Genomic DNA, 26,493 nt, shown 5'->3' with positions numbered 1-26,493 from the left:
AATGGTTTTCCTTACTACTTCAATCAGTCATGTCGCGCAATTCTCATTCTGCTGTATTCTAAACAAAAATGAAAAACAGTGTTTCACATTAAAAGCCTACCAGGGACTCAATGGGCTCCAACCAGCTGTGTCATGGTGTGTGGTACATCTTACTCGGGTCAGAATGCCCATATTTGATTGGCTGAGCTGCATCACGTGATGTGATTCACTACCCATCAGCCTCTGCTGTTAACTTTCGCGGCAGAGCTACACATGGACACTGAGCGGCATGTAATGCTGACGTCATTATAGGCCGGCTAGCAGGCTCTGGCACGTCAAAGAATACGCCCAACATGTCAAACTAAAGATCTGATTGGTTGAACACGATGACGATCAACAATAACGTCCCCATTCACTTAAACTGCACTGGCTGCAGGTGAGAGTCTGCAGGCCTCTGGCTCTGTTCTTACCTAGAGACACAGAGGTGAGATCTGATTGGATAAAAGCTCTACTTAAAACAAGCTGCACTGGAAGCAGAGCAACTGAGGAAGACAGTAGCTGTGCAATGAGAAAATAAGACAATGGGAAAATTTATGAATTATAATAAATTATAAAATAGAAATAGCTTTGTGATTGTGTTTAGTTCTTAATTAAATTCACAGCGTTTGCTGTTCAAGTTGTGAAAGCAGACACATAGCGCTAATTCACAAAACACATATTAAGCATAAATCTTAAAAGATTCAAGACTTAAAATGTACTCACCACTGCATTATAGTAAAATGAATTCCTGCCGTCAATGTTGTTCTAGCCTTTATTAGTTTTTGTTGGCCACTATTGAGACATGATTTAAGAATTGACACTATGACCGAGGAGTGCAGCTCTCGAGGAGTGAACGAGGTCTATTTGAAGTGTGGTATTGTGTCCTAGAATGCTTCTCTCTAACTTCATTTTGTTCACTCACAGCTGGCTGTGGTCATGTGGCTGTTCACCTACGTAGGAGCCGTCTTCAATGGAATCACCATTCTCATCCTGGGTAAGCACTGAGGGAACCAAAAAGCTCATTCACATTCATCGTATTTAAGAAAAAAAGTAGACGTTACTGTTTTTACACATTGAAAGGCACACATTCCAAATATGTAAATGCAGAAAATAAATGTGCAAATAACACATGTAATGTTGTATTTCTTGATTATTTACCAGCCGTTACATATTTACCAATTCAATGAATCATCTCATGATTGATTTATTGATGAAAAAGCCTTATTTTTGTCCTCTAAGAACTGTCCCTCAACAGAATGAGTGCAGGCTGAGAATATAAACCGTGCTGTCTGCTTTAACAGTCAAAGTCCACCGATGTGTGTTCAGTATGTTGTCGTGTTCCTCATGTGTCTGCTCTCTCTCTCTCTTCTCCAGCTGACATCCTGCTCTTCGCCGTGCCTCCCGTCTACGAGAAGAACAAGGTGAGAGTGCGACCCTGTGTCCTCGGTCACCGTGAATATATCGGATGACTTCAGCTGTTAGCGAACATTCCCGTCAGCAGTGAGCTCACTGGATGACTGCAGTCTTCATCAGACACTGAAGGCTTGTTGCTGTCCAGTGTCCAGCTGCTGAGAATGTGAAGTCATTCTACTGCCGGCTCAAATAAGGAGTGGTCAGCGTCACGTCCATGCACATCATGCCAAAGGAGAACTTTATGTGTTTAGGGCAATGTACTCATCAACTGTTTGACGCAGTCTTTTTTGCTGGTCACAGTTTCTCGTAGTTACTTTTCACTGGATTTTGGCACAGAGTGGATGCTGAGACTCATGTACTCGTGGTGATTGTTTGAATGTTTTAATACTCATTGTGATGAGGGCTAAGTATCGGACCAATGCTAAGTAGCATCTAAACTTGTCCAGGCAAGCGTTGCCTGCAATCGATCCTTTCTGTGCCGAGAAGTAGACAAAAATGACTTAACTGTATGCTTTTGCTCACAGCCAATCACCATAAGCATTCTTAAATGTAATGCGACGTGTGATTGGCCTACTACCGCAACAGCTACAACTCATACAGCCGGGATTGCCTGCCTGCACACGGCTGTTAACACAGATATCTGAGCTGGCGGCTAGTAGCTAATGATGCTAATGTGGTGAACAGAGCTAACACTGGCAACAGTTCTGACAGAGCTAACAGTTTTAACCATTTAACCTAGGAGGGGGTAGAGTGGGGGGGGGGGGGCACAACAACTCGGGTTGGGAGGCGTTCTTAGCGGGAACTGTGTATGTGCGGTGTAGCGGCGGTTAGCTAGCCAGTGGGGCACAGCTTCTATTCACACGATGGGTGTAGAATGAAGTACTCTTTTGGTATCGGTATTTGACATATAAACACAACATTCAAAGTTGGCCCCTCCTCCCAGCAGGTGAAAACCAACCCCCAGACCCTTTGTCCGCTTGGCGTTTCTCGACATATCTCGACATTATTCTTGCTATGGTTTTTTTCAGCGGTGTCCACCATTTCCGTGTCTTGTTCTCGGATGCTTGCTTACAATCGGGCACCTGGTCGCTACCTTATAGAGAAACGTCCTAAACACTGCAAAATAATCAAATCCTGGTAGAGGACAGGGAATGTGTGGATAGAGACACATAAACACTTCTACTGGGTTAGAAGTGGTGATTTTCTATGAGTCTACTCGTTTTTTTTTAAAGGGAAATCCTACTCACAGGTTCACCGAATTTTCGTCACGTGACTGCTGGTCTCTTCCTAGTTGGGCTGAGTAGTGCAGAATTGAATGTTCTTTACGGCATCTGGTTTGGCCAAACGGTTGATTTGTGGCCCGATTTTTAATGAGACGTAAAATAAAATGTTTTTGATGAAATATTACAATTTTAAGCTTAGCTTCGGGTGTGTTGCCTGACGGAACCGTTCGTCGCACATGTGTTCAAGGACCGTCGGAAAGATGACAATCTGACTATAATGACAGATTAAACAATTCAACAAAAACATGCTTTCCATCCTGCCGGTGGGTTTTGGGGTTCAGAGGGTTAAGAGTGTGTTATTGTGGGCTTGAAACAACACGGTTCATAGAACATGTCATCTGATCCAGTGTTTACATCTAATTAGCATCTGTCCTGAATTATTTGACAAGACCTCGTGACCACAGCTCTGCTCTCTCTTCACCATTCAAAATGTCCACATTACTGCTGACGAGTCTCTGATCTGCCAGTTGACCTGAACAAGGTCCCGACACTCTTCGTCTCACGAAAACAGAACTGATGTTGAACTCCTATCCAACATCCAAGTCCAGTGCTCAGTACGAAAGAAAATGCTACCACTTGTTTCCGTTCTTCGTTGACGGAGTGGCTCTCACTCGTTACCAAAAATGATTATCGGATTTCAAAGTGATCCTTTGCCTTCTTTAGGTCAAAAGTTATTTTCCGACACTGATGCTTACCTTCTCTCTCATCTCGTCTCCTTCCAGAGCCAGATCGATCAGTACATCGACGTGATACGCACTCAAGTCAACACCACAATGGCCAAGTAAGTGAATCAAGTAATGAGTGTGTTCTAGACGTAGCTTTCATCCACCCATTTGTTTTTTTCACACCAGTCTTGTTTTTCTCTCACAGGTTGCAAGAGAAACTTCCTGGAGCTGTGAAGCGCAGCAAAACTGAATGATCAACCTCCCCAATTAGAAGCTTCCATGTCACCATCATCCTCATCTCCATTTCCATCTTAGAGCCCCCTTACCTTCTCCTACCTCTCTCCAGATAACACCCTGCCCCAGTCTAACTCCTCCCTCCTACTCCATCAACCATCACCATCCTACTACACTGAACCTTGCTAGGTAGAAAATCTCTTGAGCCACTCGATATTCAATGTAAAACTACTGCGCAGCTTAAATTGCAAGCATTAAAAATAACTGTGCCTGTGCAGGCAGGAAGCGTGTCGCTAGCGAGGAAGTGATGTAGCGCCGGGGCGGACCCTGACTTGTCTGCGGGCGCAGGGTCGAGTGAACTAGACTGAATCTATGACCTGGTTTTGTCGTGTAGAGCGAGCAGGGGGTGGATGATGGCTGTCTACGTCACAAAAAAAGCAGATGTCTGTACTTAAAACCACACATTTGCCTGAAGGCAAACGGATCTTATGAGATGGAAAAGTGTCCAAAAATAAATTAAAAAAGCGTAATAAAACAAACGTTTTGGGTGTAATTGTGGCTAGTCTTATCCTGCTCTCTTGCTCTACAGCTGTTAATATGAGTTAATTTCAGAGGCTGGTAACGGGTTTGCTGTTGCTGATCGGCCTGTTAGTGAGTTAGCCTCCATTAGCCTCACATGCACTTCTGTATGTTTCTGCAATGCACTGAACTTTTATTTTTTCAAATCCACGAGCAAGTTGAAATAGAAGCGTAGGAACACTGAGCCAGCTGTGATAATTTGGTCTAGTTCACCCTCTTGATCAGATGCATTTTTTTGAACAGTTCTCTGTATGTAAATATCCACCTGAAGACGACTACAGGCTCTCTCTGCTGTACGGAACACGTTAGACTCGCTTTTTATATCAAAGGAAAAGTTCCCTCACAGCAGCACTGCTTTTGTCGCACCTGTTCAAACCACAGTGTTGAGGTATCACATTCACTTGTACATTTTTATTCTTCTTCTCACTGCTTATTACTATTATTGATATTAATTATAGGATTGCTGCTTTGACTCCCTAGTAGCTTGACGACGGCATTGTAAGAGTTCTGTTAAGTGTCATTGAGCTTCGTTTTAAACTGGAGGTGTTTCAGAGGCCTCTTCAGAAATAATTCCCGATTGTTCGTTAAGTTTTGTCACGCCCTTAAATCTCAAAACTGCTTCCCAGCTCACAATTGGCGAGTTAGAAAATCTACTGCTGAGCGGTTTTGAGTTCCAAAGCTGTGGAGTATAGAATGTGCCACCAGAATAAATATCGACTTTCACCGTGATTCATTAAAAAGGCTACTTTCTAACATTCTCTGGAGCTTTGACGACAGAGAGATATGGCTGACAGCTCTGGAAAATAATAATAATAAAGTTCAAATGTGTTAGTCCTTTTTTGTTGTTTTTGTTTTTGGGTGAAGAATGAACTTTCACTACCAATTAAAGTATAATCAATTAAACTAAACGAAATGGATAAATTAAAAAAGATTAAGATTTTGTAATTGCTTTTTACAATGTTTTTTGAATTCGAAGTCTAGCTATTCTTTTGCCACTTTTTAGACTACAAACCTCAGCAGTGACCTGAGGAAGTAAAATAAGATTAGGAGGGTGCGATGTTCAATAAAGAGTGTAGCTGGGGATATGGAAGCGGTTTTGGTTTAAAGTGGTTATTATAGAGCTCTGTCACTTTGTTCCTTTTCTTTGACTGCCATGAAGCGCATGTCATAGTGTAAGATGGAAACAGAATCCCACCCTTTATATAGGCTGTATCATATTCTCTACCCTGACTTTTGTTGAATATGATTATTACTTGTGACTGTTTCAATGGTGTTTTTGAACTCGGTAAACCAGTGTCATATGTTAGCCACTGCTACGTGTCCATATTGTTTTAAGGGATGAATATATAGAAGGAAATGAGTATTTGTGTTGCTGTCCAGTTCGCTGCGCCCCAAATTAAGTTTGCACGGAGTGACCTGAATACTGAACAGCCTATAAATCAGGGGCTCAAACTCCCGGCCCGCCACGTCATTTTATGTGGCCCGCGAATCCGCCAGCAAAGAAAGAAAAAAAGTTTCAAAAATAAAAATTTAAAGTTAGACTTGATAATAAAAATATTCCCATAGTCGAAATTATGAGAGAGAAAGTCGACGTTATGAGATAGAAAGTCATAACTATGATTGAAAGTCAAAATGATGGGATTGAAAGTCTAAATTATGAGATACTTAAACACAGTCATAGAAGCAGCTCTTTGGCTGGTTACTGTACATTTAACATGGAAATGTATTGTGAGTACATTGAAGACTACAAACTGTGAATGCAGAGAGTTATTTAACAATATGTTACGAGTAGTTACATTTACAACCGGCCCTTTGTGGGCGACCATGATGCTGATGTGGCCCGGAGTCAAAATGAGTTTGAGACCCCTGTTCTAAATACAGCAACTACCCATTACTACTACTCGTACTACTACGTCTGCCTGTGTACTGGATGTTTTCTCTGGAACATTCCTCCCCATGCATGCCCTCCGCTGTGTGGTCGCCTCACTCGTGTCTCGGTTGACCCCTCTAGCATGCCGTCTCATTCAGACTCTGGCGTTAAAGCCAAAATATGCAACATTTCGGTTAGAGAGGCTAGTTGTTAGCCGCCCCCTCAAATGGGCAGGTGGTGATGAGCTGTCGGCTAACCTGAGGTTAGCAGCATCTGTAAAAGCACTAAAGAAGCAGACTTCAACTGTGAGGAAGGGGGGGGGGGGGGTGAGGCCTGAATATTGACATTGCTAATGTATTATGCATCCTGTTTATTTGAATGTGGAGAAGTTGCATATTGTAGCTTTACGTTGTCCTCTAAAAGCTAAACTTCACGCAAGCTAATGGAGCACATTTGTATTGGTTTACGTTTGTTCCGATTTAAAGGGCCAGTTCAACCAAATTACAAAAGAACATACGACTTGTCTCTGCCCGTCATCCAGAATTCGGAGAAATAATGTTGCATTTAGAACTGTAGTTTTATTTTTTTTAGTGCTTGTGTACAAGTTGTGTGCAAGTGCTGGACAACTTTTAAAATTTTTAATCGGGATTAATCGCATTGTTATGGCAAAGTTCAATAATGAATTCAAAAGTAGTGTATTGCGCACTTTTATTTTAAAGTACTGCTCTATAAACAAAAGGTCAATAACATTTGGTTTGTAAACACTTTAAACAAATAATGTTATTTTTAACAGCAGTGTTCCCTTTACACAGTAGCAGTTCTATCTCTTCACTATCTGTGCTCAGTATGCTGACTATGTGAAACGTTCCACTGCTGTGCAACAGGAATAAAATGTTTCTGCACGTTTCAGCAAAAATGTCTGTCTTCATGACAGTCAGAGCATGTGAATGCAGCTCTACTGTTCATCACTATAATGCTGTAACTCCGAGGTAATGATGGTGACCCAGCGATCAAAGAATAAAGACACTTTACCCACAATTTAGGTGTATTTTCCCTTTAACTCACGAGATGCTATATGTTATACAATATTTGTCGGCGTTAATTAATGAATGCGTTAACGCGTTAACTTGCCCAGCACTAATTTCTTTATTTTAAGATTTCTAATGGGGTGTCATTTGTGGTGCTCACAGCATTGAATTATAAGTCGGGGACTATTTATTCTTTAAAACGTAGTTCCGAGGACAACTGTTGAGCAATGAGCATTCCATTGTGTTGTGGTGGAGGTGGGAATCTGAGTCGCTGATTCAATCTGCAAATATATTTTTGGTTGAACTGACCCATTAATGTTCACCCAGCTACCCTCAGGCTGAACTAGCGTGACGCTATGAACGTGAACTAGCTTCCCCATATGCAGCACCTTTAACTGTAGTTCAGGAGAGGCCGCGTTAGCTTGCTATAGCACCACGGCTAAACGGATCACTATTCCTCAGATTTATAGCTAGCTTATTTCACATAAAATGAATTAAACCTGTTCCCTCCCAGCATGTTGCTTTTCTCCTTTTCCTGTTTGTCCCTGTGTTTTCATTGTGTGTGTGTGCGTGTGTGTGTGTGTGTGTGTGTGCGCGCGCGCGTTTGACTTATTTTTCCTTTCTTTTTTTTGTCTCTGGAGAGTCTTGTTTAGCTTTGGACTCTTTACTGGTGTCTAGACGTTGTTCACTAACATCAGCTCTGTTTTGTATTAGCTATGACTTTGGTTCAGATTTTTTAAGCTTTGGGAAAGATGTTGGAAGAAAAAAAGTAGAAAATGTCAAAAAAAATAAAAAAGTTTGTGGTCTCTGTACTGATGTCAAAGTGAAATTAATAAAAACACGTCAAAGGACTGAGGCTTGGTTGATGTGTTTTCTTCTGACTGGGTAAAGGCTCTGACGTGAAGAAACAAGAGATATTTTCCCAGCATGCCTACAAATATGAAAAAAAACACCCAGATGAAATATCTAAAATAAGAAGCTTTGACTTGAAGCTGCTGTCTGTTATGGTGTTTGGGCGGAGAGAGGATTATGGTTTCTAATTTTAGACCAGACCAGCATACTAAAACCATTAATGTTAACAGTCACACGCAGACTCAACGTCCCATTTAAAGCCTATGTGGTATTACACAATAGAGTCAAAGTCCTAAATAGTGAATGAAGCGTTACAAAGTTACAGCTATGTTACAGATGAACAGGATGGCAGTCTGGTGCAGTGGATAAAAACTGATTCGAGTTTGGGTGATTTGATGAGAAAAATTTGGCTTGAAATTTACTCAGAGCTGTTGTCAAGGCGACAAAATCCTTGCAAACGTGTAGTTGTCTGAAGATGGACAATTTTAGCTAAAATCATGACACTAACTTTCTTGTCACAGAAGATGTATAATTCCTGGCATAATTCAAATGGCATCAAAAAGTTAGGTTAAAAAAGTTAGGTTAGTAAAGATCTGGGACTTGGATGAAAAATAGCCTTTTGGCTAACTCTGGCACATTTGCAGAAATGTTTTTATTACTGTGCACTGTCCCGTTCAAATAAACCAATAAATAAATCTGTTTTATACCTGGGCCTTCAGTGCTGTCCTACTACAGTTGAACCTCCTAATAACCTCATGACGCCAGCATGACGGGATGCTTCATCATTAACGGACAATACATATCGTCAAAATCAATGTAATTAACACAATGACAACAAACTCACAAGAACCAGTCACATATATTTATATGACAACAAAGCAGGTAGAATAACATAAAACCCAAATCACACGATTCAACAGGCCTCGCACAATCCAGCAACACTGTGGCGCTAAAACACGCATTCCTTCACACACTCAAGGGCACCATTTAAATATTATTCACATCAGAGGGAACATTATTAACCATATCATGAAAACGACACCATATATGAACACAGTATTAACGCTACTGCAGATGTAAAAACAAAAGCAGTTAACTTGCCGACGCTGCTGTTCACTTTAAGACAAAGTCCATCCTCCTTTCTTTGATTACAAAGAGTTCAACAACACGGTTGTACAGAACATCGTTGCGGTTCAGTTCCAGCCAGAGGTCCTTCTCGATTCATGGAAGCCAGTGATGACAGTCGAGCCTCCCCAGTTGTATTTCTTGAATACGTTTTAATGCGTTTGAGGGCTGAAAATGTCCGCTCGACAGAGGCAGCAGATATTGGGATTGTCACCGCCAAACATGGCAAAATGCTAAAAATGTAATGTCACGTAAAAACTTCTTACATATCTTTAAACTTTAACTCTTACTACTACAAAGTTATGCTAGCTAGTTTCACAACAGTCATGCTAGCCCACTGACCAATCAAGCCGCACGTTCATGATCACGTACTTGTAAACCAGCTAGAAGCTCTGACATGTCAAAGAATACGCCCAACATGTCAAACTAAAGATCTGATTGGTTGGAGACTATGACAATCCACAATATCGTCCCCATTCACTTAAACTGCAAAGGGATTCACTTATAATTCTGAAAGCCTCCGGGCAGATTTTTTTACTTGGAGACAGCACCGGGGTGAAATCTGATTGGATAAAAGCTCTACTTAAAACAAGCTGCACTGGAAGAGCAACTGAGGAATGGGAATGGGAAAGCTAATGGGAAAAATATTTAGAATACTGTATTTATGAAAAATAATTCAATTATAAAATAGCTATAACTTTGTGATTCTGTCTAGGCCAGCAGAGAAGGCTTTGCTGACCCACCACTGATATAGATAGCATATTATTACTGCTGTAATCTTCTCAATCTCATCTTCTCAATGGAGCTCTGATGGATCGGTGCTAGGCTATGCTAACATTGTAGCAGCTCCACCAACACTCAGACTAACGTAATCTAGACGTAAATACGGCAGCGTCTATTCATTGTTTGTACCATATGGTTTACACACACACATGTATACACATAGTTTGGTCCGGTCTCTATTGATATGAGGTATCGTAGAGCTCTGGCTCAACACAGATGGCTACAGTATTTATTTCCTGATCCAACAACGGCAGGACGTCAGTGATGACGGGGGGAGCAACTCAACGCTGATAGGCTATCGCGCCACAGCGTCATGCGATTATTTCGCAGAAGTTGAAAAATTTCAACTCACGCGTTTGGGGCGATTTCGCCACAAATTTGCGTCCATCGCGCCATCGCAAATTCGTGCTGCACCAGTCTCATCGCGTCTGTGCATAGACTTTGTATGTAATCTACTCACGCGAATAATTTGCGCCGCGTTTGGTGTGAACGCAGCATAAGTCTGCAGGCCTCGGGCCTCTCCTCTTACCTAGAAACACAGAGGTGAAATCGGATCTGATAAAAGCTCTACTTAAAACAAGCTGCACTGGAAGCAGAGCAACTGAGGAAGACAGTAGCTGTGCAATGAGAAAATAAGATAATGGGAACAATATTTTGTATGTGTATATATATATATATATATGTAGCATTCAGAGGAAACAAAACGAGAAGTAACTGTCCACAGCAGGAAGCCTTGCAGTGTTGAGTATTTATTCAAACATCATAGAGGAGAGAATTCATGTGTCACACGTCGGCCATGAACAAATGAAAGGTGAGCAGACGAGGTGAGAGTGAAGAAAAATGAGGTCTCTCCACACCAGCATACACAGTATAAACACACACACATGCTCCATCATTCATTTCACTGTAACTTACTTCATTTTGAATCATTAAGTGCTGTCTATCTCAGAAGTCTTGTAGAGTGGCGTGGGGGCCACTGAAATGGGAATATGAGCGTTTCTCTGCTGTCAGAGTGGAGTCCTTCATTTTTACACTTTGCATCAAAAGCTTCACCTGAGTAAATTTTGTCAATGTACAACAGAGTAACAGGGGCACTGGGAGGGATTTGAACCTGACGGTCCGATGCATATTTTGGAAAATTACAACATGAAATATTAGGACTTTATTCTTAAATTATTACAGACTTTTTTTGGTTGTTTTGCGGCTTTATTTTGCAAACGTTCCGACTTTGCCCTCAAAATATTAATATTCAACTTTTTTTGCGTAGTATGACATTTGTTTAAAATGTCATTATCTTACACCGACTGTTTTCTTCAAACGTGTTTTTTTTTAATCATAACTTTTTTCCCTCAAAATTTCCACTTTATTCCGACTCCAAATATATTTTTTCTTATGTTAGATTATTTTCAAAATATGACTTTTTCTCACATTCGTGAGATTTATTCTGGAATTATTTTTTTCTCAAAATACACTGAAATCACCAGTTTATTTGTTTTTGTTTTGCGGTCGCCGCCACACAGTATTCATACAACTAACACTGACACTAGTATCCAGTATCTTCAGATGGGACTTAAAGACCACTGATGAGCCGGTTGTGGATGAGAACAGAATCCCTGAGTTACATTTTCCAGGTGAAGACGTGACATTTCATGGCAGATGTTTCTTTCTCTGACAGCTGAAAGCTTTTCTTCAACGTCTCCTGTTGCACACATTTTGTACAGTGAATGAAAACAACCGAAGCTGGAGCAAACTCTTCAAAGCAAAAGTCCAACGAGCATTCGTCCCGCCGTTAAAGAACAATGTCATTTTGAAAGAAGTAGAAAAACTGGACATAAATACAAACACGTAGAAACTCGGGTGCATAAAAGTGCTTGTATAAAGGAAAAATAATTATATATTTTCATATATTTACATTTTCGATTTTTTGTGCAGTTTTAGCTAGGATGTAGATGATGGAAAGGAAGCAGACTGACAGAGAGATAACATATCTCATTATAATGGGTGACCTTCTCCTCCACTGTAAACAAGGAATTAAATAGACGAGAGAAAGGGGACTGCACTCTGGCATTCATTGTCTTCAGCAATTACATCAAACACAGTCTCATTCAATTGGCTGTACAGAAGGAAAGCTCGGGTCCAGTACTTTTTTTGGGGACAAAGTGCTGTGTTGTCTTCAGACACATTATCGTAAAACTAATTCACCTCGGCCTCAACGAAGACTCTAACTTCCTGAGAGCAGAAGATTCAGGTCCTGACCAGAAACGAGCCCTGGACCCCTTCTAGGACCCCTCCTATTTGGAGTTGAAAAAATAAAAGCCCAGACACTCATGCAGGAGTTTTAAAATCTAAAGCCCTGTTTCGGTATCAGGGACTATTGATTGATGGATTGATTGGTTGGGTAGTGACTGCTCGTAGGGCTAGTTGGCGTTAACTGCTAACATGCTAGCTAGCCAGAGACAGGTGTATCCATGTCCATGGGTTCCCATGATCCCCTGCTCAATATCCTCTCAATGAACCATTAGAGGAAGCTTTTCTTCTGAGGTCAAATGTTCAGCGGATGTTTCCCTGGGTCAATGTGTCAGAATTAGCTAGCTACAGCTTATAGTGTACTGATGTTCGACTCTTTGAATCAAAGTTCTTGACTTGAGATGTCAATATCTCCACAGTGGTTGAATTTCTGTCATTCAAACGGCATTATTCATTCCATTATTTAGCCATTTGAACAGACATAGGGATGACCCCCCCATGGACATGCTAGCGTTAGCCAGCCACAATGCTGGTATGATCCGAACCTCATCTGAGGACCTCGTGATTTGTAATAGCTTCAGAGGTCAACTGTTTTCTTTAGTTTCAAATGAGCAGGCTGGACTTTCATTTTTTCTACCATGACATTTTTTCCGGTTGTGGCATTTCCTTTGTAATAGTTGCTACCTGCTTACTCTCAGATTCGGATTTAAGGGGGAAATTCCAGTATTTGCCAACAAAATTCTCTGATGTTTGTCCGTCATGTCAACGTTTTCCTCTGCAGATGCAATGTAGAGACTTTGGGAAATTTGGAACAAAGTCAGAGAGGGGCAAAGGAGCGAGAATGAGACCCTGTTTGGCAAATACTTGAATTTCCCTTTAAGAGAGAAGGTGGAGGGCTGCTCTGAAAGGGGGGGGAGCCCTTTCTAAGTGCCAAAGTGTGCTGGAGCGGGAGCCAGCTCCGTGTGTCCGTGGTCCTGGGAGGAGAAGCAGTCGTCGGAGTGGATGAAGTGCAGGGCGGCCTGGTTGTAGCTCAGCAGTGCCTGCTGCTTCTCCTCCGGGCTGTAGTCCAGAGAGTGGGGGTGCACCTGCTGGACGTGCCTCTTGATGGTGCTGACCTTCAGCGTCGCCAGAGTGGCGCCGCACACCATGCAGATAAGTCCGTGTCGACGACAGTCGTAATCCATCAGGTACTCCATCCGCCAGCGCACCTGGTAGTTCCTCCGCTGGTCCTTCCCAGGGTAATGGCCGTGACGGGAGGCCGCGATGCCGTCGTCCCTCGCTTTGCCCTTCCCGCCGCTCACACCCTCTTCCTTCTTCACAGCTTTGCCGTGCGCCGTCACATCAGGGGAGGCGTCCTCGTTCATCTCTGCCGTGGTATTTAGGACATCGGCTTCGCCCCGGTTGATTTCTGCTGAACACAGCAGGGACGGTGCTGCTGTAGTTAGACTGAATGAAACATTTGACTTTGACTGCTAACAAACAAAAAAGCCTTGCGCTCGTCACAAGCTGTTATGTCATAATTTAAATCTTAAAAGTGCAATGTGTCAAGATTGGGATGTAAGAAAATGTGTCTCATTAAGCTAAATCACCAAATGAGTCTAAAAGAAAGAACATAATATCCCCATCAGGACATTCATCCTGTTTTATCAAATCAAACACTCGCTACACTTCCTCAAGGAATTCAATTATTATAGGCTGTAAATTTGTTTGGTTTTTAATGAAAATTTGAAAAGTTTTATTCACTCATTAATTCCAATAACCATTTTACTGCAAATGTAATGCAATACTAACTGCAACTGTTTCACTATAAAAGTCTTTAAAAACCAGTACTGTGTGAACTTCTAACTGTCTGAAAAGCACAGATTTTTTTTTTGGGACAAAAATGTCTGCCAAATTAATTTAAGTGGAAATGTAAGTCAAAAGCTTTTAATATGAAATATTTGTGCAGGAAGTGGTGAGTTGTATTGACAGTGGCTTAACATCGGTAAAATAAAAGGCAAAGTTCTATTTCTATTGAGAATAATAGGTGAATAAAAACAGCATAAGCTATACTTATAAATCAAGGAGAATACGGAATAAAGCCCTGTCATCTGCTGCTTACCTCAATAAACAAACCTATTTCTACACCGCAGTAGCCGTAACCGTAACCGTAACCATAACCGTAACAGTGATAAATGCTTCTCACCATCTTGAACTTGCGTCCCTTCACTAGAATAATCTTTGGTCCAGGCAGCAGCCATGGCTTCTCTTTCTTGCCGGCTCAGGGTCGTCGTCTCGGGGTGACACTCCTGGATGTGGCGGCGGAAGCTGCTGACCTTGATCTCGTGCAGGACCTGAGAACACACCATGCAGAAGGCGCCACGGCCCTGAGGCCCGTGGGCCACCAGGTAGTCGAGGCGGAGCCGCCACGGGTCGCCCTCGTGCAGCCGCCTCTTCCTGGGCTGCCGGAGGGGCCCGGGTCCCCGCTGTGGAGCTCCGACGCCTCCGTTCTCAGCGATGAAGTAAGCATCCTGAGTTAAAGTGCTGCCGCCTTCCGGGTACAAGTCTGCATTGATCTGCGTGGCCTTCACTTCCTGAGCAAAGCGGTCCAACCCGCCTTCTTTGGTTTCGGGCTCTGATTTGATTGAGTTTTCTGGCTGATCTGTTATGGGGCAGAGAATCACACGACAAATTACATATGAAAGATTAGACAATAAACTGAGATTACTTCTTTGGCATTTAACAGCTACAGGTTGTTCAATGATAAAAAAAACAAATCATCAGTATTGATGGTATTGTTGGACGCTGACGGACTGTGATCAGGAGCCAAGAGACAATGCTGACTCAGATAAGCAGTGATAGAGAGTGAGTTGTGGACATATCAGATGACAGACCTGATGGGACTAAACTACCCATTATTAGAGCTGCTCTGGATCAAATCTACTTTCTGTTCTCTTCTGAGTGCACACGCTGCTGCGTCTCCTGTTCCTACCGTGAGCCTGAGCCCAGGCCTGCAGGATGCAGTGCTTCTCCACGGAGCTGTAGACCAAGGAGTTGGGGTGGGTGTCCAGCACGTGGCTCTTGATGTGGTCCAGGTGAAGCGAGGGCAGCTCCCCCCCGCACACCATGCACAGCAGCCGGCCGGCCTCCGCCTCGTACTCCATCAGGAACTCCTGGCGGAACCAGGCGTGCAGCGAGTCGTTCAGGTAGCGCTCCAGGGTACGGGCCGACGGCCCCGCGAGGTCCTGCTCCTCCTCCTCCTGGGGCTGGGGGCCTTCACCCTCCTCGGAGCAGGGGGGCAAACTGGGGGGCTGTTGTGGCTGCTCCTGAGGTGTCACCGGCTCCGGGGGTTCGGCTGTATTTAGAAAATATAGAGTGTTTTTATCACGGCTGTTGGCCACTGTGTCCGTTTGTTGATACTTCCACTGCAGGGGGAAGTTTTCAGATTCTGCTGACATACGGCTTTAAAACTATCTTTTTTAAATGATTATCTACGGGCCTGAGTGTACGAGCGTCTGTTTTAGCACTGAGGAAATAAAACAATGATGAATAACGTCCTTTGTGAGCGGGTATATGATGCATGGTGTCTTTGCTTTATGATGAGACAGATGTGTAGGGAAGTATCTCCAATAAAACAGTGCTTCTGTTTAAAGATATCAGAACTCAACTTGAATGCAATAATAACTTTGAGTTTTGTTATCAAACTCATAATTTGAATGGCCACATTTTAATACACAAAGTTATCATGAATAGGTCTTTGATGAGGCTGAATTTGCATGTAGTTGGTGAAACGATGTGACCCGTCAAAGAGGAGAGAGCACACTCGTTCTCTTGAACTCGTTATTTTTTTGCGGTCTTACTTGGTCTGGTTTGACCAGCAGTTTATCGTGGCTAATGTCAGCAAATATCAGCAAACGTTTACAGATATCAGTGTATATAACAGACATTTTGTCACTGCATGTAGCTGCTGAATGATATTAATATCAATAAAACTCAAAAATCAACCATGTGTCATACCTGAAGCACTTCTTCTGTTTACAGCTCAGATAAGTTAACAAGATTTAAGGTGGAATTGTCTTGTAAACAAATTCATGTTTACATTCAGCATTACTCAGCAAACCACAATGTGAGTATCCTTAGAGCCTAAATGTGCAGAAGCATTTCCTGTCTTACAAGAGGCCATTTTTAATGTTTGCTAGCTGGCCGTCTTCTTCTTCACTGCCTTTGCGCGCACATTGGTCCGTAGCACTACTAACGGTCTAACGATCCACAGGATACTTTTAACTTCCAGGCCGACTGTATGGAAAGTAAATATGGCAGAATGCTATTGTAACATAGTTAATGATTCCACTTGCCATCCTGGCCATTGGTTGCTAGTATTACGATATTATATATATATATATATATATATATATATATATATATATATATAGAGAGAGAGAGAGAGAGAGAGAGAGAGAGAGAGAGAGAGATATATATAGAGATATCTAGAAGTCCCTTTTTGGTCGTAGAATTGTTTTAATTTATAATTTCTAGAGCAAATGGTTTTAACTGATTTAGCATTTAGCATGAGTAACATGCTAACAACAGTTAGCTTAAGTATTTGTCCCTTTTGATTCATGTGTTCCGGAGCTTGTGACCACAACGTTGTCTATGAGAGTCACTGAAGCTGTTCTGTCTTTTACCAGCTATATTGCACTGAAATGTCATTTTATTTACATGTATAACTAGTCTGAAGCAAGCTGTTTTCATGTGTTCCGGAGCTTGTGACCACAACGTTGTCTATGAGAGTCACTGAAGCTGTTCTGTCTTTTACCAGCTATATTCTGTCCGATGAATAAACGTCTGGTTGGAGCCATCAAAAGATATCGTGTCCTGAATTAAACACAACGCAACGGAGAGTACACAACTGCTACAATGGTGCCGTGACCCTTCTTCTCCGCCGGGGGATTTCTGCCGACTCATCGTGGGAGAGCAACGCCGATGCACCGATCAATCGGCGTTTTGTCCACTGTGCCGTGAGTCGCCATTTTGGCTTGAGTTGGACTGAAAAAAAAAAGAAAAAAAAAATTAAAACTTTTTTTTTCCAAAACGAGGTGTAAAATGGATGCGGCTTTTGCTTGCTGCTAGTGAGTGTGTGAATTTATTTTATTTTTCCACTCGTTTGTTTTTCCTGGACATGTTTAGAAGTTTTAAAATCTTAAAGAAATATTTATTTGTGTTTGTGAGCCAAGAGTGCATATTTTTCTTTCTCCTCTTTTTCAATTTACACATTCTTTGATTTTGAGTTTTATGCTTTTCACTACCAATGGACAGGCCTGATTTGTTTGGTATTGGTAGGGGTCGGGGTTTGTGGTTTGACTCACCATTAACTTGACTACACCTCATCATCCGATGGTGATTCAGAGTACATGTGATGACACATATGAGGCTGCTGATGTCGGATCGAATGAGCAGTCTGCACCATCTGTGGCTCAAGATGTGGAGCATGTCCTAGTGGATGTTCTCAGTGACTTAGTGAAGCAGATAGGGACCAGCATTGGAGAGAATATTGTCTCATGTCTGAAGTCAATTTCAGCTAATGATGTCAGTGTGGCTCGTTCCACCATTGCTGATCTCTCCAAGGTTAACCTAACAGTGAGCAGCCACAGTTATGAACCACATCCTTTCAGGGGGGACGGTACTGACAAAATTTCATTTCTGAGTGGGAGGAATCCGTCAAAGTGTATCTGGTTAGGAGGGGCATTGAGGTATCTGAACAGGCAGAGGAAGTATTGAACGAGCTGCGAGGGAGGGCGAGTGATGTTGTGAAAGTTGGGCTACGTAGCAAACCATCTTTAAACTTACAGTCAGGCCCTCGACCCATTTTTGACATACTTAAACAACACTTTAGTGATAGTGTGACTTCTTTTATGCCCCTAGCTGACTTTTATGACACCAAGCCATTCCCCACTGAGACTGCTGTCGACTACTGGATTCGGCTTAACATAGCCATTGCCACTGCTGTTGAGGGACTGAGAAGACAAGACAAGACACTTGACAACCCCTCCCGTGAAGTAACGGTCATGTTCATCACTCACTGTCCTGATCCTGAACTGTTGCTAGTCTTCAGCTGCAAGCCGCTTGAGGACTGGACAACCACTGATGTTCAAGTCCGGCTGGATGAACATCACCGTAAGAAGCGTCTCCAGCAGCGTCAGTCAACACGCCCAGTCAGTGGCTTACAATCCGCCCAGGCAGCGGATGTTCTGCACAGCCATGTTCAAACAGCAGAGAGCCGTCCTGCTCCTCAACCAACTGCAGCTGGTAGGCCCTTTCCAAGTGATGGTCAGTCTCTTGAGCATGTTATCACTCTCCTGGAGCGCTTGTTAAAGCAAGAGTCCTCTCAGCGTTCCAGGCCGCCGAGACCCAGAAATGACAATCGCACCAGGTTTAGGGGTCCGTGTGTCATTTGTGGCAGCAACGACCATGACACTGTGTCCCACTGTCGGACTGAACGTCTGTGCTTTCGCTGTCATGCTCCTGGACATCAAGCAGTGACTTGTTCTGTTACCCCTGGTCCTGACTCACCTGCTGTTCGATCTGGCGCCCCTACACAGCAGGAAAACTAGCTGGCCCATGCAAGGAGGGGACTTGGGGAGGGCCAGACAAAAAGTCCCCAATTGATGATGTTGACCGTGAATCTGTTTACTCTCAGTTCTGTGCCTCAACAGATTGCAAATCCACAGTGGTATTTCAAAACACACAGAGACTGGCTGCAACAGATGACCTTTTCTACACTGGTGTGACCATCCAAGATGCTCTGGAGCTGCGTGCCATGCTAGACAGCAGCTCGATGGCCTGTTCTCTGAGTTCACGTGTGCTTCCTTTACTGGAAAAGGCCAACATTGTTTCTCCTGATTCTATCTCTCCCGCATCGGTTGTTCTGATTGGATGTGGAGGGTTGAGGACTTCCCCGTCGGAGTGTGTGAGCTTCAGATGAAAGTGTTTGACTGTCTCATCTCGGTTCCCACACTCATTGTGGATGGTCAAAGCAATGACTTGATTCTTGGAAGCAACGTCATAAAACATCTCATTCGGGCGCTGAAGACTTCTGGAGATTTCTGGGAGAAAGTTTCACTTTCAGATCAAGCGTCAAGTGATGAGGAGGCCCTGATGCAGATGTTGGCCACTGTGGAGAAATGGAGGGGCGATGAGATTCCTGACAAGGTGGGCACAGTTAAACTTAAACATGCTGTGACCCTGGAGCCCTTTAAAGAACATTTGGTGTGGGGTCGTCTGCCTAGCCATAAGTGCCTCTCGGCTGGCAGCACAGTCATTGTGGAGCCAAGTGATTCACGTACAGTGCCAAAGACAGTTATGGTGGGACGCATTGTGATGCCATTGTGGGGAGATGGATGGATTCCAGTGAGAGTCATTAAACCTTCCAAAACGCCAGTGACTTTGAGACGCAACTGCAAGATTGCTGATGTGTTCCCCTGTGTGGCGCTTGAGGACTTTGACACTGACTACCTGTATGAAAAAGACCAAACTGACAACGTGAAATGCAATGTGACTAAGACTGTTGACCAAGCTGACACCGGCAGTGAGAAGAGTCTGACTCTTGACTCAGAGCATTCTACACACAGACCTGGCAGCTCTGTGCTCCACGACTTAGGACTGCAGGACATTGACGTTGACTCAAGTGACCTGTCCCCATTCTGGAAGGTGAAGCTGGTTGATCTGTTGACCAAGTATGAGTCCATCTTTTCCCGCCACAGCTTGGACTGTGGAAAGGCCAAAGACTTTGTCCATCGGATTCAACTGAGTGATAGCAAACCCTTCAGACTGCCTTATCGTCGTCTGTCTCCTTCACACTATGAGAAATTGAGAATGGCTTTGAATGAAATGGAGGAACAAGAGATCATAAGGAAGTATTCAAGTGAGTACGCGTCACCGCTTGTTCTTGTTTGGAAAAAGAACGGAGATCTGCGGCTTTGCACAGACTTTCGCTGGCTGAACGCATGCACTGTGAAGGATGCGCATCCCTTGCCACACCAGGCAGATGCTTTGGCTGCGCTTGGGGGGGAACGCTTTCTTCTCAACCATGGACTTGACCTCTGGCTACTACAATGTGGAAGTCCATGAGGAGGATAAGAAGTTCACCGCAGTCATATCTCCTTTTGGACTGTACGAGTACAACAGGCTTCTGCAGGGACTATGCAACAGCCCAGCCACGTTCATGAGGATGATGATGGCCATCTTCGGTGATCAAAACTTCTTGAGCCTATTGTGTTACCTTGATGACATCCTTGTCTTTGCTCCCAACGAACAATTAGCTTTGCAGAGGCTGGAAATGGTGTTTGAGAAACTGAAGGCGCACAACCTGAAGCTAGCTCCAAAGAAGTGCCACTTCATGCGACCATCTGTTAAGTTCCTGGGGCATATTGTGAGTAAGGATGGGATCTCCACTGACCCAGAGAAGGTCAAGGCCATCGTGGATCTGAGTGAGAAGGATTTGATGGATGAGAGCACCAACATTCCCTCTCCATCCAAAATAAGATTGTTCCTTGGTATGGTTGGTTTTTACCAGAAGTTCTTCGAAGGATACTCGAGTATCAGCAAGCCTCTCTTTGCCTTGACATCTGGTGTGAAGAAGCCACGATATGCCACGGGTAAAAAGAAATCACCTGTGGCTAGGAAGCTAGCTTTGGATGACTGGACCCCCGAATGCAGTGACGCTTTCAATAAGCTGAAACAGGCTCTGCTGGATAATGCTACCTTAGCTCATCCTGACTTCAGTATGCCTTTCCTGCTGTCTGTTGATGCCTCATCCAATGGCCTTGGCGCTGTGTTGTCTCAACTGGCTGAGGGCGATGACGTTGCACGACCAGAGGCATTCGCCAGCAAATCTCTCAACTACGCCCAGTCACGCTATCCAGCTCACAGGCTAGAGTTTCTAGCGCTCAAATGGGCTGTTTGTGATAAGTTCAGCCACTGGTTGAAAGGTCACACATTCACTGCATGGACTGACAACAACCCACTGACCTACATTCTCACTATGCCAAAGCTTGATGCCTGCGAGCAGAGATGGGTATCTAAGCTTGCTCCATATGACTTTCAGATCAAGTACATTCCTGGACCTAAGAATGTGGTCGCTGCTGCCCTCAGCCGCGAGCCTTTTGTACAGCCGAGTTTGCTGCATCGCCTGACAAGAGTCCCTTATGGCGCACTACTGGAGGAGCAAGTGCGTTGAATTGTGACCGGGTGCAGGATGCTTTTCGTCAGTCCTGTGACCCTTCAGCCATGTTGCAGATGCATTATCCACCCACTGTGGACTCCAAGGATCCAGAGGGACTATCCCAGGATACCTGCATCTCCCCACAGGCAGTGTCTGCTGTGCTGGAGCAGTCTTTGGACCAAGAGCGCTTACCACACCAAGCCTTCCTCTTGCCGCAACTTGTTCAGTCTATTCAGCCAGGTGAGCTGTCTGATGTCCGGCCTCTGCCTAGAGATAAGATGATGGCTATCCAGCGAGCAGACCCCTGTTTGAGTCGAGTGCTTCACTTTGTGGAACGTCAGAGGCGCCCATCGAGACGAGAACGTGCAGGTGAGCCGGTTGAGGCTCTGCGGCTCCTCATAAATTGGGAAAAACTCACCATGAACACAGGTCTCCTGTATCGTGTTTCCAAAGACGCTGTTACAAAGAGAAAAACCTATCAATATGTTGTGCCCTCTGCGCTGAAGGAGAAGGTTCTCAAAGGTGTGCATGATGAGGCAGGTCACCAAGGTCAGAGATGAACATTCTATCTGACGAGGCAAAGGTTCTACTGGCAAGGAATGGAGAAAGACGTGGTACAGTATGTGCGATGCTGTCGCCGCTGTGTGTTCAGCAAGTCTCCCGAGCCTGAGGCCAGAGCACCGCTTGAGTGTTACAACTTCCAGACCCCTTGAGTTGGTTTGTGTGGACTTTTGGTCAGCTGAGGACTCTTCCAACAAGTCCCTTGATGTGCTTGTGGTTACTGACCATTTCACTAAACTGGCCCAAGCCTACCTCTGTCCCAATCAGTCAGCTAAGGTTGTCGCTCAACAACTCTGGAACAACTTCTTCTGTGTGTACGGTTTTCCTGAACGTGTACACTCTGATCAAGGAGCTAACTTTGAGAGCAGTCTGATTGAGGAGATGCTTCTAGTTGCTGGTGTTGAAAAATCTCATACAACACCTTACCACCCCATGGGCAACGGAGCTGTTGAGAGGTTCAATCGCACGCTTGGAAATATGATCAGAGCACTACCACCAAAGGCCAAGCACCGATGGCCCCAGCAGCTGAAATCTCTCACCTTCTCCTACAACTCTACAGTGCATGAGACCACAGGCTTTGCCCCATTCCAACTGATGTTTGGCAGGACCCCTAGGCTGCCTGTTGACTTGATGTTTGACTCTGTCCTTTTGGATGATCAGGTGGTGGATTATGATGCCTATGTGCAGTGTCTCCAGCGGGATTTGGCAGAGGCTATGAGGGTTGCTCAGTCCTCCACCACAAAGCAGCAGCAGAGGCAGACTGACCTTTACAACAGGAAGCTTAAAGGTGCCCCTGTGGATGTTGGCGACAGAGTCCTGTTAGCTAACAAAGGCGAACGAGGAAGGAGGAAACTAGCTGATCGTTGGGAGAGACACCTCTACACTGTTGTGGCAAAACAAGAGAACACGCATACCTTTAGGATCAGGAACTGTGCCACAGGCCAGGAGAAAGTGGTCCACAGGAATCTTATCATGCCTGTGAACTTCCTGCCTCTGCCGACTGAGTCTGAAGATGGTGGTTCTTGTGGCAGTGATCTGGCCACTGGGGCTACGGACGACTCCCTGCAGGGTGATGAGGTGGACTCTGTTGCACTGCCTTCCTGTGCACCTGAGGACAGGACTGTGTCATGGGTCTCCAGACTTCCAACCTCCACTGGTGATCAGCTGATTGCTTCCGTGGATGTTCCTGCTGTTGAGGACTTGGAAGAGACTGATGAGAGACCAGGCCAAACTGGTTATTGTGACCTGCCTGTTGACATGGACTGTCCTGCTGACCTGACTGACTCTCGACCTGTTACTTCTGTGCCTTCACTTGACATGCAGCCTTCTGATGTCGGTTCTCTTGTCGGATCCGGTGCAGAGTGTACTCGACCTGACACTGCTTGTAGTGAGGAGACACTAGGAGTAGGAACTAGGTGTGGCAGGGCTGTTAGACCTGTTTTGGGGCTTATTCAGCAAATGCACCAGAAGGTTCTTGCAGGGTTATAGTGTTTTCTGTTCTGAGGTTTAATGTACTCTGTGGAGATGTCATTTTCAACGCCTCTTTTGAACTGTGGGGTTATTTTGTTTTGTTGTATTTGATTTTTTTTTCCTGAAGATATGAGAACCTGTGAGACTACTAGTGGTCTCACAGGTTCTCATATCTCTGGATAGGTTGTGATTGTACTGTAATTACTGTATTTATTATGTGATATCTAGTGACTTTAACATGTAGATCGGCATGTTTTCCTATGAGTGTTGAAAGGACTTGCTACCCTTTCCCATTCTAATTCTTCGGGAATAGTCATTGACTGGACTACTTGGTATCCATATTCTGAACAGTACTGTACATTATTTTTCAAGTTTTGTTTTTAAATAGTCAATCTTACCTGGTATGTTCCTGTTTGGTGGTATTCTCATGGCGCTGGTCAAGCATTTTTGTTGAGTTTCTTTTCATTAATTGTATTTTTTTTGTTTTGTTTGTTGGATGAGCAAGTGGAGATCAGTAGGGGGGAATGTAACAGAGTTAATGATTCCACTTGCCATCCTGGCCATTGGTTGCGAGTATTACTATATTATTTAAGTTATTGCTAATCCTTATCATTTTCATATTATTTCCTTGTTTAAATATCATTTACAACGTATCATTAGTTCCCCATGGAGACAAGTGGGTTGTGTGTAACAGCGCCCTCTGCTGGCTGCTTGCAGACTCTAGTGGTGCGCCCAGCTTTCATGAACAAGTCTGAAGCAAGCTGTTTTCATGGTAGGTTGACCTGTGACAAGCTCCGTTGTGAAACATCTCATTCGATGTCTGATGTACATATATATATATATACATATATATATATATATATATATATATATATACATATATATATATATATATACATATATATATATATATATATATATATACATATATATATATACATATATATATATATATACATATATACATATATATATATATATATATATATATATATACATATATATATATATATATATATACATATATATATATATACATATATATATATATACATATATATATATATATATATATATATATATGTAAACATAAGCCACCTGAGCACATTCATGTCCTGGCACAGTCCTTTCCTCTCCAGCCCCAACATCACTGAATCATTACATCATCCTCTCCTCCACCATACCAAGACCTAAACCCATACTGCCCCCAAGTGTGAGCTTTAGAGAACTAAAGCCGAAGGTCCTACCCACCGGCAGCGTGTTTGTCCGAGTGCGGCTGCTCCTCTTTCTCCTGAGGCGATGGCGTGGCGGCAGAGCTGTACAACCTCTGAACTCCCCCCAGGCTCAGGTGGCTCTCCCACCCCGAGCGGATGACCTCCTTGTCGGCGGCGCTCCACAGCAGGGAGTCGGGGTGCTTCTGCCGGATGTGCCTCTTGATGGTGCTGAGTTTCAGTGTGGCCAGTGAGCTGCCGCACACCATGCAGATCATCCCGTGCCGCTGGGGGTCGAAGTCCATCAGGTACTCGCAGCGCCAGTACTCGTGGTAGTAGCGGCGGTGGTCCCGTCCCGGGATCCGGCTCAGGCCCGGACGCGAGGCCCTCTGGACCCTGGGTTTACGTCCAGAGGGCCCGGGGACCGGGGAGAGGAGGAACGGTTGGTCCGGTCCGTCTGTGATGTTCCAGTAGCTGGTGCCTGGAGATGTGACCGGTGTGGCCATGCCGGCCTCTGATTCCTCCTCACCGTGGCCATTGGCAAGACTGTCCTCATCTGAAACAAGAGACGAACCAGATCAACCCTGTTTACTACACCGTAAAAATGTCCTTGTTAGTATATATTGTATTTTATATGTAACTTTGTTGTGAGTATTGGTCGGACTACAATCTCTGTGTGCTGACTAAGTGTTGTTTCCATAAATGTACTGTCTATTCTTTCACACACGGGTTGTACACATGTGAGTCTCCCTTGATATAAAATGCATCATGAGAATCACAGAAAGTAACATGTTCTGGATGGATGATGTTTTCTCAAAATATAATATTGTAAGCTGTCATTGTTGGCTCACATATTCCCCCTGTTTGCACTATTACTCCTTATTAAACGTACCTGGCATACTGTTACAAGTATTCTTCGTTCATATCACGTTACGTGTTATTTAATACGGGTTATTTATTCCAATAAGTCATTATTATTGTTTATTCGTTGGCCTGTGCCGCCGCTGTCCACTAGGTGGCAGCTGCGTGTCTCTCGGGTCCGCCTGCCTGCGTGCTGTTGAGCCTTTGTTTATAGGAGCCACAGAGACGGAGGGGCCATGCTGCTCCATGGCATTGTCCCCGACACGGATTAACTGGCTATCTGACAATGGCCGTGGCTCTGACAGCCACGGAGTCCCACTTTGGGGTGAGAAACACAATAAATAATAATAACACTCTTTTTTTTTTTACCTATCAAGTCACTCTCCTCTTGCGTCGCTTCCTCCTCTCCGCTTATTATTAATGAGAGCAGCTCAGCCTGCTCGGCACACCGGAGGTCCACGGGCTCGCTTCCCCCCGGTTCTTTCTCTTCCATCACTGGCCCGGCCGCTGCTCTACTCGTGGGTAGTGGTCCTCCTTCCTTCACCGTACCGCGGTGCTGAAGCGGGACATGTCACACTAACGACAACACGTTACAACAGTGACATGTTTCGCACCGCTCGGGCGCCGTTCGACACGCATCTGGCAGGCGCTCTATCGCGAGCCCATCGCTGAGGAGCCCTCTACGATGTCCCCCCCCCCCCCCCCCCACGCGCGCCCCGCACGGGAGCCAAGTTAACTTTTCATACAATCACACTATCATGTATTCCGCCGGCGATTAGTGCCTGTTCCTCCGTCCGGCGCTGAGCAGAAGCGCCTCGGCGCAGGCCTCCAGTAATGTATTTTAAGGCTCTTGCTTGTCTTCAGGGTGGGGAGCCGACTAGGGGCCCCTGGGGCTCCTTAAGGGGCTCCTGGGTAAATTTAAAGAGACAGTAGCAGCGTCGACAATGCACACCCACCCCGTGGGGGAGCAAACAGAGCAGCGGGCGCTAACACTGATAAGCCGCTAATACTAATGCTGTTGTTCTCACAAAATCATGCGAGGGTAGAGGCTGGTTGGTTCGACAAAGCATCGGTTAAAAAAACGAGGCGGGTCC

General features: G+C 44.3%; 2 protein-coding genes across 3 annotated transcripts in view; one reads left to right on the top strand and one right to left on the bottom strand.

Annotated features, from left to right (window-relative positions):
* Nucleotides 1-7,942, top strand: part of rtn3 (reticulon 3) — a 32,664-nt gene extending 24,722 nt beyond the window's left edge. For both annotated transcript variants that reach the window (XM_079295108.1, XM_079295107.1), the window contains 4 exons: nucleotides 943-1,012; nucleotides 1,393-1,439; nucleotides 3,437-3,495; nucleotides 3,585-7,942. In XM_079295108.1, coding sequence (XP_079151234.1) covers nucleotides 943-1,012; nucleotides 1,393-1,439; nucleotides 3,437-3,495; nucleotides 3,585-3,633 — 225 coding nt within the window. In that variant the 3' untranslated portion in view covers nucleotides 3,634-7,942. The remainder of the gene's footprint in view (nucleotides 1-942; nucleotides 1,013-1,392; nucleotides 1,440-3,436; nucleotides 3,496-3,584) is intronic.
* A 2,637-nt stretch (nucleotides 7,943-10,579) lies between these two features.
* On the bottom strand, nucleotides 10,580-26,050 carry zfta (zinc finger translocation associated). Its single transcript, XM_079295562.1, has 5 exons — nucleotides 25,769-26,050; nucleotides 24,579-25,094; nucleotides 15,069-15,431; nucleotides 14,283-14,738; nucleotides 10,580-13,505 (listed from the first exon to the last, which is right to left on the bottom strand). The coding sequence occupies exons 1-5, from the start codon at nucleotides 25,890-25,892 to the stop codon at nucleotides 13,021-13,023; spliced, it is 1,944 nt and encodes a 647-aa protein (XP_079151688.1). The 5' UTR covers nucleotides 25,893-26,050; the 3' UTR covers nucleotides 10,580-13,020.
* Nucleotides 26,051-26,493: the final 443 nt, after the last annotated feature.

Source organism: Melanostigma gelatinosum, assembly GCF_949748355.1.
Source record: "Melanostigma gelatinosum genome assembly, chromosome: 23".
Classification (NCBI taxonomy): Eukaryota; Metazoa; Chordata; class Actinopteri; order Perciformes; family Zoarcidae; genus Melanostigma; species Melanostigma gelatinosum.
Note: the sequence above shows the minus strand (reverse complement) of the source record. Positions and strands in the feature narration are given on the sequence as shown.

Bases quoted from the DNA above. Each gene is read 5' to 3' on its own strand.
- zfta (XM_079295562.1), bottom strand. From the start codon at position 25,892: ATGGAAGAGAAAGAACCGGGGGGAAGCGAGCCCGTGGACCTCCGGTGT. The intron at 25,095-25,768 runs GTAAAAAAAAAA...CTCTTGTTTCAG, and splicing joins AGAGGAGAGTGACTTGATAG to ATGAGGACAGTCTTGCCAAT. The intron at 14,739-15,068 runs GTAGGAACAGGA...GCCCCATAACAG, and splicing joins GGCCTGGGCTCAGGCTCACG to ATCAGCCAGAAAACTCAATC.